This window comes from Pleurodeles waltl, chromosome 9 (genome assembly GCF_031143425.1).
Source record: "Pleurodeles waltl isolate 20211129_DDA chromosome 9, aPleWal1.hap1.20221129, whole genome shotgun sequence".
Lineage (NCBI taxonomy): Eukaryota > Metazoa > Chordata > Amphibia > Caudata > Salamandridae > Pleurodeles > Pleurodeles waltl.
In genome coordinates, this window is record NC_090448.1 from 325,125,844 (window position 1) to 325,138,929 (window position 13,086).

The window sequence follows — 13,086 nt, forward strand, 5'->3', positions numbered from 1 at the left end:
TTTCAAAATTGAAGCCTTCAAGCCCCATAATCCATTTGGCTATACGTGGGGTGGCATGGTCTCTGCCTTTAGTGGTGAATAAAGAAATAAGGGGTTTATGGTCTGTTCTGACTAGGAAAGGCAAGCCCCACAGGAAGAACTTAAAGTGGTTAATCGCCCAAAAGCATGCTAAGGCTTCTCTCTCTATTGTGGAGTAATTGAGCTCAGCCTCTCTTAGTGATTTGGATGCAAACGCCACTATCCTTTCCTGCCCCTCCACGCATTGGGATAAAGTGGCGCCTAGACCCTTCCAGCTGGCATCCGTAGTTAACCATGTTTTCCTGGTGGGATCAAAATTCCCTAAGCTGGGACAATGTACTATGGCATCCTTCACCTTCTCAAAAGCAGATTGACAATCAGTATTCCACTCAAAATGCACGTTTTTCTTCAATAATGTCCTAATGGGGGCAGTGACCTCAGCAAAGTTGTGGACGAATTTTGACATGAACTTAGGCAAACTCAAAAATGATCTCAGTTCTTCCTTACTAGCAGGTGCCGGGGCCTCTTTTACCGCTACCACCAAATCGCACTTAGGTTTTACTCCATCCCTACTTATCTTATGCCCCAGATACTCCACTGACTCCACCCCCAGTTGGCACTTATCCTTCCTGATGGTCATGCCAGCATCGTCAAGGGCCTTGAACACTTCTCTCAAAATGGAATTGTGCTCAGATTCTGCGCTCCCATACACTAATATGTCATCTTGGAAGCACATTATTTGTCTGATTCCCTGTAATACACTTTGTATGATCCTTTGGAATACCGCAGCCGCTGAAGCGAGACCAAAGGGCATTCTGCGATATCTAAAAGCCCCGAATGTAGTGATAAAGGACATGAGTGAACATGATGATGGGTGCAATTCCACTTGGTGGTATGCGGATGATAGATATATTATGCTAAAGTACTTAGCTGACCCTAACATACTCACCATTTCATTTATTTTAGGTAAGGGGAACCTGTCTACCCATATGTTGGCATTCAAGTCCTGCAAGTCTACACATAGGCGTATACCTCTGCCATTAGGTTTCCTGGTGACCACTATTGGAGCTAACCACAAAGAACTCTCAATGGGTTCTATGACTCTTGATTTAATCAACGTATCTAATTCTTCCTTCAGGGGCTCCCTCATTAGGTACGGGATGGATCTGACATTGTGTACTACTGGTGTTGCATTTTCCTTGACTTTAATTTTGTTTTTTCAACAAGCCCAGCCTGTCCTCAAACAGTTTAGGGAATTCTTCACATATGCTTTCACTCATTCTTTGCATGTCTACTAGTAATACTTGTTCTTTGTTGTTGGGATCCAGTTTGGCCCATAGTTCCTTTTGGTGTCTCCATCCTAACAAGTTGGACCCTTTATCAGTGACATATACCGTTCCTTCAGTGTGCCGATCCTTGAATGATATGCCTAATTCTAGCAGGATCATTGTTGTACCATCCAGGCTTTATATTGGCCGGACGCAATTTGTACCCTTGGTTTTGGAATTTATCTGCAAAGGTTTGGTAGTTACTCAGTTGCTGAATCTAGATCTATGCTATTTCTATTGCGCAATTGTTCTTGCTATTGATTTGTACTGTAACTCCTGAGTGCGTAGTAATCCATGCTTTAGTTAAATTGAGATTCTTTATTAGATTTGGTCAACCAGTGTTGTTTTTGCATGTATATCGATTGATTTTGAGACTAAGGGGGTCATTCCGATTTTGGCGGGTGGCAGTTGCCGCCCGCCAAGCGGGAACCGCCAATTGGCCGCTCCGCGGTCAGAAGACCGCGGGGGCCATTCTGACTTTCCTGCTGGGCCGGCGGGCGCCCGCCGGCCCAGCGGGAAAGGGCCTGCAACACTGAAGCCGGCTCCGAATGGAGCCGGCGGTGTTGCAGGTGTACGACGGGTGCAGTTGCACCCGTCGCGCTTTTCACTGTCTGCTAAGCAGACAGTGAAAAGAATACTGGGGCCCTGTTAGGGGGCCCCTGCACTGCCCATGCCAGTGGCATGGGCAGTGCTGGGGCCCCCAGGGGCCCCAGGACACCCGTTCCCGCCATCCTGTTTCTGGCGGTGAAAACCGCCAGAAACAGGCTGGCGGGAAGGGGGTCGGAATCCCCATGGCGGTGCTGCTTGCAGCGCCGCCATGGACGGTTCGCCCAGCCGGGGCTAATCCGGCAGGAAACCACCGGACCCGGTTTTCCGACCGCGGCTGTAATGAAGCACCGCCAGCCTGTTGGCGGTGCTTTAGTCGTTCGACCGCCAGGGTCAGAATGACCCCCTAAGTTACGTGGTATTAGCATTGTTAATACAGGGAAATAAACATTCTAACTTTACATGACGGTGTGTTTATTCATGGAGAAAGGGGTCATGGTGTGTGAGATTACTGACTCCAAAGATTATTGATGTTGTTGATTGATATTTGTTGACAATTTGTATTGAAACTGAGTCATATGGTGGGACTTACTCTAAGCGTAGTCAAAAGGTCCATCAAACCTCTAATGTGGCCCCTTGTAAGTTGAAGATAAGAAACCAAATAAGACGAGACGTGCCAACACACCCACTTCTGTAACTCACTGGAAGGACGCTGAAAGCACCAAAAAATAGAAAAATGGGGTATGTCACAATAAAATGCCAAAAAACGTGTTGAAAAATGTGGTTTTCCGATTCAAGTCTGCGTGTTCAAGAAAGCTGAGAAGATAGTGATTTTAGCACTGTAAACATTTTGTTGATGTCATTCTCAGGGGAAAAAACACATGCTTTCTTCTGCAGCACTTTTTTTCCATTTTTCTGGAGAAAAAAAACAAAAAAACACGAAATTGTAGCTGTATTTGTTGCTAATTTCTTGGTCTTCTCCAGGGGAACTCACAAACTCTGGGCACCTTTAGAATCCCTAGGATGTTGGGAAAAAAGGACGCAAATCTGGCGTGGGTAGCCTAAATGCACAAAATGTTATGAGGGCCTAAGCGCGAACTATCCTAATAGCCAAAAAGAAATGCTGGCATTGAGGTGACGGTCGGGGCCTGGCAGCGCACTGGTTAAACACCGTTTAGCTTCTCTCACGGTTACGTCTTCATAACGTGTTTGCGTAACCTTATGAGTTTGGCGCGGTGTTTATGACATCATGACGTTTACACGTCAGCGCGTTTCGGGCCCTGGTGAATTGGTTTGGAAGCTTCCAGCTGGCTCTGCTGTTGTGCGCGCTGCATTGTGGGGAGGAGACGTTGACACTGTGGTCTCCGCCATTTCTTGGAAAGGTAGGTTGAGCGAGTTTCAGTCCGGTTGCGGCTAAACAGCGCGCTTAATTTCTTAAATATCCCTTATTTGTTCGACGTGGGTTGACTTAGTCTTTTTGTAGCACCTGTGAGGGCTTAGTTTGGGGCTAAGCAGAAGTGCGAACATTTGAGACCGTTTGGCGGAAGGAGGGGTGTTTGCTGATGGCAGTGTCCTATTTCATAATAATATAGGAACGTAGCATGTATAGTTATTTTTCTGGATACCTTTGTGAGTTGCGGTTTGTAAAGCGGTGAGGACTGGGTGGTGAGGAGTGGGTTTGTTTCTCAAATTTTGTTCCGACATACTGAGCGACCCGGACGGATTTCTGTCCCGACGGCTGGGGTAATACCCGACAGCACCTGGAATGCACCCCTTGTGCTGCGTGTCCGACTGTTTCCCAGACCTTGCGCATGCAAGCTTATACTGGCATAACTCGGTAACCCAGACACTGTTATTTATTATACCGCATAGAACGCTGCCATTGCCCGAAGTGCCACATGCCATGAAAGCGCTACGTCCAACCTACATTATATTTTGAGTAACCTAATGTAAACTAATGCAAAGCTTAAGTCCGCGAAGACTAGGCATAATTATGTAACAGTTTTTTTTTTTTTTTTTTTTTTGCGTTAAGGGGGCCGATTACAGCGAAATATTGGCTGACCAGGAAGAACTGTGAGGGTGGGCATAAGGGGGCGGGGGAAGTCATTGAGTGTAACTTTCTCAGAGGTAGTAGTGTTTTGAAGTGGGTGTGTTGAGATGCCCCACATGACTGGCACAAGCTAAGGGGTGGGAATGACCCCTAACCAATGGGGCTAAGGTTCTCCGGCCTCATTCTGCCCAGTTTGGGTATGTTCAAGATGGTGGCAGACTTCGGTCGCTCTAAACTTGGTCTTTGAGGGCTGTGTGTGTGTAGAGGAGCGAGTACTCTGGTAATCGTAGAGTTCTCTCACACTTAACACCACAATCCAGGCTAAGGCAGTTCTCTTTACCTACAAGAAACCTGATGACAGAAGTGACAGTTGGAGCCCATGCAAGTAATACCTCCTAGATTCTTGTACCGAGAAGAGGAAACTTTCAAAAAGTAAATTTTCCTTCATAGTTATGCAACATTGAATTTTACCATTTAATTGGATTTTTTAATACCTATTGAAAATAACATTTGAAATGTTTTAGCTGCTTCTAAATTAGCATGAATTATTAAATATAGTAACAATGTAACCCACTGTTTTCCTGTAGAAGAGCCAGCCTTATTACACTTTATATAGCTTTTGCATTTGGGGCTTTTATCGCTGTAAGTCCACTTTCAACATTACATTCCTACATGTTCTACTTTTAAGTACCATGCAGTATGTCTTATGGATAGTAAGTCGGATAGGTGTATGCCAGCTTCCTCATGTTGAAGAGGGAGCCCAGGCACTTTACTACTGGTTAGCAGGGGTAAAGTGCACTCAGTTCTACCACCAACAAAATTAGCATAGGCAGTGGGTCTCGGGTTTGCTCGAGTTAGAGCTATTAGCGTTGTAAATTCCTAACTGGACTTTTCTTGCCACATATATTGAAAATGAAAAGTAAAACAGTTGACATAAGTGAGCCGATTGAAAGAAAGTGCCAGGGCTGCCATGAGCGTGCATGAGAGAATCAAAGGAATAAGTTTGCTTGCAGTGAAATGTATCAGCAAAAGTGCAATTATCCATGTAACGGGGTCAGTGTCAAAGGCGGTAACACACCCGCCCCAATGAGGAACAAATGTAAAGCATTTACTAATGATGATAAAGGATTTTTGAATGTCAAGCCCATGAACGAGTGGTGGTGATGGGTGTGCAGTGGGTGTGGTTAAAAGCCCACAGATAGACTACAACACGTCAGAGCACTTGCATGCTTGCCCTTGGAAGGGAAGGCAAAAATCTTGCGGTACACCACACTAAAGATTGCCAACTCTTCGGTTCTGGTATGTCTCTTGATTTGTTCTTTAGGGGTGGTCATTAAGTTTGCCAGTTAACCAGAGATTTTGTACTTTTCTTATGGCCTAACTTGCTTAATGCAAAAGTAAAATGGGTGGCTTTTGTTGTGCTGATCTTTGAATATATGGGTGTGATTTTGAGTACTACTCGTTCATACTCCTAGCACCGCATACAGTAGCAGCGGGGCCAAGTGGGTATCTGATGAGCTCCCTGCACCTTCATGACAGCTTTTTAGTATTAAATCAAAGTATTGGGGGCCCGTTTTCCCCTGCCAGCCTTACAGCTCAATGTATCTTGCACCAGCACGGTTATGATTCATGAAAGTGCACATCCTTTGCCTCCAGGGCTTGCCAGAGCAGGTGATCAACACTTAAACCTTTGGCTACTAGAGCAATATGTGAATTTCAGGTAACAAAATGCCTTTATACATACAGGCTTTAAAAAGGTGTATTACCTATCCACACTTAAGGGCAGATTGGCTTTAATATGATTTTCACTATAACTGTCACGAGTACGCTTTATAATTGGCATCTCACCATAGCCACCTTTCTGAAAATTGCACGCTTTCTGGATGTATGCACTTCGGGGTACTCTTTGCAGCATTAACAACAAACCAGGCTCTTGTTTCTAACAAATCTGGAAAGAAAATCCAGTTTCTGTAGTAACATGAGGTTACTGTAGGAAGCTGGCCTGGTGTGTGGAGGGTACCTATGGTACTTATACCAGGTCCATGGTTCCCCTTTCAGTGAAATGTAGGCAGCGTCTAGAAGCTAGTCTTTCTAGATGCAGCTGTGGAGGAGCAGCCAAGGCTTATATAGGAGATATGCAAAGCTCATGCAATACCACTGTACTCGCACATCAATTACACACATGAAAGAAAACACTCACTGTTACAAAAATAAAGGTACGTTTAGTGACCCAATTACTAAAAAGGCTAGCTAGGCAATTACCCCAACAAGAAGGTAAGTAAACACACTAGTAATCAGAAAAAGGCATAAATAGCAGTGGAAAACAGTGTAATAGAAGTAGACAATAGTGACAGTGGGGGGAGCCTGAACCATATACTAAAAAATGGAGTGCCAATGCAGGACCCCCATCTAGGTAAGTGTAATTTGTAGAAGGGAGCTGGAGGAAATAGGAAACCCCAACGTCAAGTACCACAGTGACCCCAACCCCCCCCCCCCCCGCACCCACACACACCCCTGCGACTAGGAAGAAATGAGTAAGTTACTGGATTTTCTCCAAACCACCCAAAGGACTGAAAATGAAGATAATGCAACAGCCAGACAAGACTGCAAGAAACCAGTGGTGGAAGACCTGGGAAAGAAAAGTACCAAGTCCAGAAGTTGCAGAAGTGTCTAGTGATGGCAGGAGTCAAAACCCACCTGTCTGTGGTTGCAGGATTTGGTGACGGTAGGAAAAGGAAAGTCAGACATGCAGCCCTGGAGTCGTTGAAAAGTTTCTGGGGGATGCAGGCGACGGCCCATGCTGGATGGAAGACTGCAGTCTCTGTGGAGTGGAAAAGCCACCAACTGGCCTTGGCAAAGGCAAGAGTCTCGGTAGAGGAAAAGTGGAGCTGCTGGGGGCCAGCAAGGTCCAGGTGGACTCAACCCACGGTGGTAGTGGGCTCAGGTAGAAAGGGGGGGCGGGGCTCAGGGGACCCTCAGCAAGGCAGAGAGTCTTCAGAAGAAAAGGCAGCCCCCACAGGAGACCCACCGGAAAAAAGAAACAGGAGTTGTAGAGGAGCCCACGCAGCACAACTAAAGAAGGGTCCCACGCTGCAGGAGAATCATGCAGAGGGCTGTGTGTCGCAGGGAAGTGCGCTGGGGCTACACAGAGCCTGAAGTTTCTTTGGAGAAGATACCAACAAGCCTTGCTAGCGGCAAGAGATGCAGCCATGGGGGTATGGTCCTGCGTGGGAAGGTAAGTGCTTACCTTCACCAAAGTTGGCTAGCTGGCAGAGCACAAAGAGGGGGGGAACTCCAGATCAGATGCAGGATCCACAAAGATGGTCGTTATTGCAGTTGGTGCCTGTAGATGCAGGGGAGTTACACCTTCCCTCCAAGGAAAATTCCTTCCCCTTCTCATGCAGACTGAAGACTTGCCACCCTCCGGGGTTGCACAGCTGGGGAAATATTGCAGAAGCTGGAATGAGCCGTGGAAACAATGTTGCAAGCGAAGCCTTTGTTGTGGATGTAGGTTGCCGTTTCCTGGAGGGTCAAGTCCTGCTGGAATCTTGCAAGTTGAATCTGAGGACCCACCTAGGAGGGAGATCCTAAATAGTCCTGGAAAGGGATTGGTTACCCATCAGGAGGGGGCTCTGATGTCACCGACCAGGCCACTCAGATGCTCCCAGACTCCTCTGCCCACCTTGGATTCAAATGGCAGAATCAAGGGACCCTCTGGAGAAGTTCTCAGCACCACCCGTGGGTTGGTGATGGACAGTGGAGTGGCCACTCCCCTTTCCATTGTCTAGTTTCACGCCAGAGCAGGGACTAGAGATCCCTGAACCGGTGCAGTTTAGGTCGTGCAAAGAGGGTATCAAATGTGCCCTTCAAAGCATACCAGTGGCTTGGGGAGGCTACCCCTCCCAAGCCATGTAACCCCTATTTTCAAAGGAAGAGGGTGTAACACCCCTCTTCCAAAGGAAATCCTTTGTTCTGCCTTCTTGGTCTTGAGCTGATCAAGCAGCAGGAGGGCAGAAACCTGTCTGATGGGTGGCAGCAGCTTTGGCTGCCCTGAAAACCCCAGAGAGCTAGTAGGAGCAATGCTAGGGGTCCTCTAAGGAGTCCCTAGAGTCCATGTAATCATACTTCAATACTGGCAACAGTATTGGTATGATTCAGACATGTTTGGTACCAAACATGCCTAGGTTTCGGAGTTGCCATTATGTAGCTGGACATATATAGTGACCTATGTCCAGTAGAGGTGTAAAATGGCATCCCTGCACTCTTGAAGTCCATAAAAATGGAGCATGATCAGAGGTGCCCTCACACACGGGTACTTGCACCCTTCTCTCTGGGCATGGAGGGCCTACCATAGGGGTGACTTAACATGGCCTGTTGCAGGCAAAAAGTGGGGGAACCATGCCAGAAAGGTACTTTCCTACAGCTACTAACACTTATCTGATTACAATAATGCATATAAATATGTCTGATATGCTGCTGATGTGGGTGGCCTGCAGCTCTTAAATTTCTAACCTCGCAGGGCAAATTTAAGACTTTAACCTCAATGTGTAGATTAGCGGATTGTGTATCATTAGGCGGGGCTAGGCTAATAGCTGTAAGTGTGTTCGAAATGGAAAAAAGCAGAGAAATTGCCATTTTCATTCTCAGTCAGACAACACACCACAATATCTACACTAGCGCCCACTATTAACAAATCTCAAAACAAAAAGTGGTGGAATGCATCTGTTCCCTGATGAATGCAAAGAGCACATTGGTGATTTTATTCAGGCACAACTTGCTGGGCGTGTATTTTCTGGCTGCACACTGTGAAGGGCTGGGGGGTGCCATGCTATTCACTGTCATTCCTGGCTTCATTAGCCTTGCTGTCTGCTAGGAGCAGTGCGCTCGTACAGTGGAACCGCAAGCTTGCAGTATCAACCATATGAAAGTTGAAGGAAGCCCACTGCGCAGAAGAAGGAAACATGAGACATCATCCAGTGCCCTGGCCCCGGGCACGATAACAGTTTTTAACGTTTATAACCTGGTAATATCCCCAACATCGAGCTGTAAGGAAAGGGGGAAGGGTCCGGAAATAAGCTGTGATAAACAGATGGGGCAAGTGTCCATCGGAGCTTGACAGGAGTGAAGATAGGACTGATCGTGTGAATTGTGTTTTAATGGGGTGGGGGTAGTTCTGAAACAAGCTGTCATTTTACCTGTAATAAAATACCTCTCTGCATGCTTTAACACCCTGTAATAATAGTCCACCCATGGATAGGTATTGACTTGTTTTTTTTATTGCTAAATGTTATACCTATTCCTTGATCATTGGTTTGTCTCTGACCATCCCAGTCCTGCTGTTTTGCACATAAGCTTTGATATAAGACAATGATGCAGAAGCACAGTCTTTGCCCAGTCAAATTCTGCACACAAGAAAAACGTGCAGGTGGTAAGCTCCCTTATTAGTAGTGCAGCTGGTAGCTTTCTGTTGTCCTTGTAGGGAATGGTGACGGCTGCGCCATCTAGCATGACTTAAACTTGCATTGGCAAGACCAATAGACCTGACTTATAAATTAGTCTCTTCAGACATTAATGGATGTAACCATTTTCAGTTCATTTCTCTTATTTTTTTTTTTTTTATTATTGGTTACTTAATTATCCACCTGCTCTGTGCACAACATTTGGCCTTGTACAGCGCAGGTTTCCAGATTGCCCATTCTTTTTTAAACCAACTCCCCTGGAGCACAGCATTTTTCCAGGGTGACTTTTTTTTTCCCCTTATTTCTTCTCAAATGTTTCATATTTATCAAGCATTAAACATTTCTTATACTTTGTTTGACTTTGCTGTATTTTGTCTTCCATAGTGTAATTGTGTTTAATGTGGTAGGCCAGCCGATTGCAAGGCAAGTGCCAAAGAAACATGGGCTCAGACAAACGGTATGTATGACTCTGCCTTGCTTAATTTGATTAATTTGTTAGAACATGTATTTAAAATGTGCCCACTGTTTATTGGCATTCCAAGTACAACATTTAGAGCAATGTTCTACAAAACACCAATAGCTATGTATAATACAGTGGGTGTCTGGGGGAGTGAGTATAGAACAAAATTGTCAATATTAACAGCAAAGAAAGACATTTGATATTCATAAACCTACTTTGGTAAATAAGCAGCAGTATAAGCAATGTTTGCTGAGGTGTAAGAATTCAGTAGTAGGGGATAATTGGGAAATTGAAAGCCTTTTATTTGGTTGAATTAATGTATGTAGGCCAAACTCTGTTCAAGCCACAACAAAGATTGCATTTTCAGAAGTCATAAACTGATGTTTGGAGGAAAATGGCTGAATTTCCAGGGTATATTTAAAGCTGTTTTGAGGGCCAAATCTTGTGGGGAGTCTTATTACTAGTATTCTTGCATACATGTTGGGGCATTGCAGCTACAAATCCTTTATATTCTCTTGTTAGAGGCATTCCAAATTGATTGACAATCTTTTTTTTCACACAATACTGATGGCAGGTGATTACTGCTAGTAATGTTACATATGATTGCCACTAATGCAATCTTATCCGATGTAGTTACTGTTGCGACACTAATAGTATCTCACACTGATTTATTTATTTATTTTTTTGAGAATATAACTAGCTCTTATTACACACAAGGTTGGAGACCCCTGGCCTAGATACAGCGCAGGGGTGTGGAATTCCTATAGCCTGGTGCCCAGGACATATTGTTTGGGGTCAAGGACAAGAAGTGTTCATACTTATTTTGTTCCTCAGACAAGTAGACACAACCCTCCTGCAGCACACACTCTCCGGCTGCCAGTTTGCAGGGAAGGGAACTGTTTGTAGTTGAAGTAATATTTGTGTCAATATGTTAATGCTGTTCACACGTGTATTTATGGTTCATTAATGCAAAGCCTTTAATAGGGTAAACTCTCTAAATAAACCTGTACCATAGACAAGTAGACTAAATTCCACACCCCTGCAGTGCGGGGTGGATTGGATTGGCATTTAAAGGTTTTTTTATTTATTTTTTATTGGTATATACTAGATGAGCTGGCTGAGAAGCCTGATTTGTGATGGCTACGTCATGGAAAGCCTACTACCAACATCATCTTGTAGATAAATCTGCTTTTGGTAGAGAGCCTGCCCTCGGTAAAATAGGACAAGCGGAGAACACAAAACTTAGCCTTGGTGTACTTGTAGATTGGGGTAGGTATGGATAGTTTGGACCAGGCAGAGGGGGACAAATGGAGTATTGAGGAGGTGCCTAGGTATTTTCAGATGATGAACAATAAGTTTCACGTGGGTACAATGGAGTCATCTTTAATATTCTTGAAAGCTAAATATTGAATGTATGAAGGATCCTGGAATGCTACATCAATGCAGGGAGAAAACTCTCAATAGGAAATTAAAAATAAAATAAAAACTTCTTGAATGGTGACATTTCCTTTCTTCACTGGAAGACTCTATGTATCCAAACATATCTTATGTATAAACACACAAACATATTAGAATGTCCTTGATGTTTATTTCAAAGGATGAAAAAATGACATACGGCTCCAGAGTCCTTCATGGGAAGATGGTTTGTAATAGTGGCCGGGGAGGTCATAACATCATAACAATATAAGTTTAATTGCCTGGTGTAAATAGAGGCCCTGGTGTCAAGTTGTCTATATAGGCTTGGGTGACTGCTCCTCAGTGAAAGGCAATCATTTGGAAATTACGCTTGCAAAGGAAAATGCTGAGCAATATCTCAAGTTATAGGCAAGATAGACAATTTAGAAGTTTTGCTTATCAGTGTGGGTGTTGGTCAAACACAGCAAGTGGCATCTCTGCCTTTTTTGTACGTTTTAACAAATGTGTTCATGTCAATGAAGACATCACTGCCTTTCACCCTCTGCCATTCTTGGCAAAATCCGCTGAGGGGCTCTTTGGAGGATCTGACCGAGTACTTGTAACAATGTTATTACCAGTTCAAGGCCCTTCTTTCTAGTCTTTCTATGGCTCCTGTGGTTTTCACAAATATAATCAGTCATTGTAGCTTGTTTGAAATTTAGGAGATCTCACATCTGTCATTTAGATTACTGAAAGTGGCTACTTCAGATTTTTCCTTTGTCACGTTGGATAGATGCATTCACCTTTTTGTTCCTATTTGGGTGTCTAGTTTAACAGGTCAGTGTTCCATCTAATACCAACTGTAGTCCGCAAGAAAGATCTTTCCGCTGTAGATTACGGGCAGTGTCACCTGCTGTTTCAGAACTGGAGTAACAAGTTTTATCTCCACCATAAATCTTTGCATTTAGTTTCCTGAAATCTGACAGATTAGGATTTTTCAGCCCTCCACGGAAGCCTTCATGTGTGGTAGACACCTTCACATTTCATTTTTTTCCACAGTGCGGTCTGGAAACGTGCTGAAAGCTCTCCCGTCATCGAAAGAAGAAGAATAATAATAAACCAAAGGTTCGTCGACAGTGGGGGTGGAGATCCAGAGGGGAAATGGCATTGATACAGCTATCCAAAATAGGTCTGGCTTTGGGAAAAACCCAGCCAGAGCCCCCAAACACATAACACCTGGGGTGGGGGGTAGGAGCCTTCTTTCAGGAGTGGAGGGAGGCCACAGGATACTCTACATCGTGAAACACAGCTATTGCATAGAACTGCTCACACACCTACCAAGAGGCCCTCACAAGAAAAGACCTTTCTACATTTAGAAAGGGAATTGTTACAGAAGAAAGCAATAAAGCATACCACTGAAAGAAATCAACCAGGGGAACTACTCAGCATACTTCCTGGTACCAGGCAAGTCATTACGGCCCATACTAGACCTCTATTTCTTAAACTAGTTTCTCTTAACAAGTTCATAAAGACACAGAAGTTTAAGATGACAATGCTACAAGATGTCACCCCACATCTCCAACCAGGAGATTACTTGGCAGGAAGTTAGCAAAGACTGGAAGGATTAGTCTTTGACAGTGAGGCCTGTGGGGAAGTTGCTGGGAATTATCACTTTATGCATACCACCAATACTATATGCAAGGTCACACAAGTCTGATCCAGGAATTGATCTCCAGCAACGGGGAGTTGGGAAGATCTAGTAGTTGTCACACAGTGCAGGAGGAAATGACGCGGTGAAACGGGACATATATAGCAGAAAGAAGACCCTTT

At 44.6% G+C, this 13,086-nt stretch overlaps 1 protein-coding gene across 2 annotated transcripts in view; it reads left to right on the forward strand.

Annotated features, from left to right (window-relative positions):
- The first annotated feature begins 3,145 nt into the window (after positions 1-3,145).
- RBM5 (RNA binding motif protein 5) overlaps positions 3,146-13,086 on the forward strand; it is a 313,693-nt gene continuing 303,752 nt past the window's right edge. For both annotated transcript variants that reach the window (XM_069206838.1, XM_069206839.1), the window contains exons 1-2: positions 3,146-3,274; positions 9,786-9,858. In XM_069206838.1, the coding sequence (XP_069062939.1) occupies positions 9,842-9,858 (17 nt within the window). In that variant the 5' untranslated portion in view covers positions 3,146-3,274; positions 9,786-9,841. The remainder of the gene's footprint in view (positions 3,275-9,785; positions 9,859-13,086) is intronic.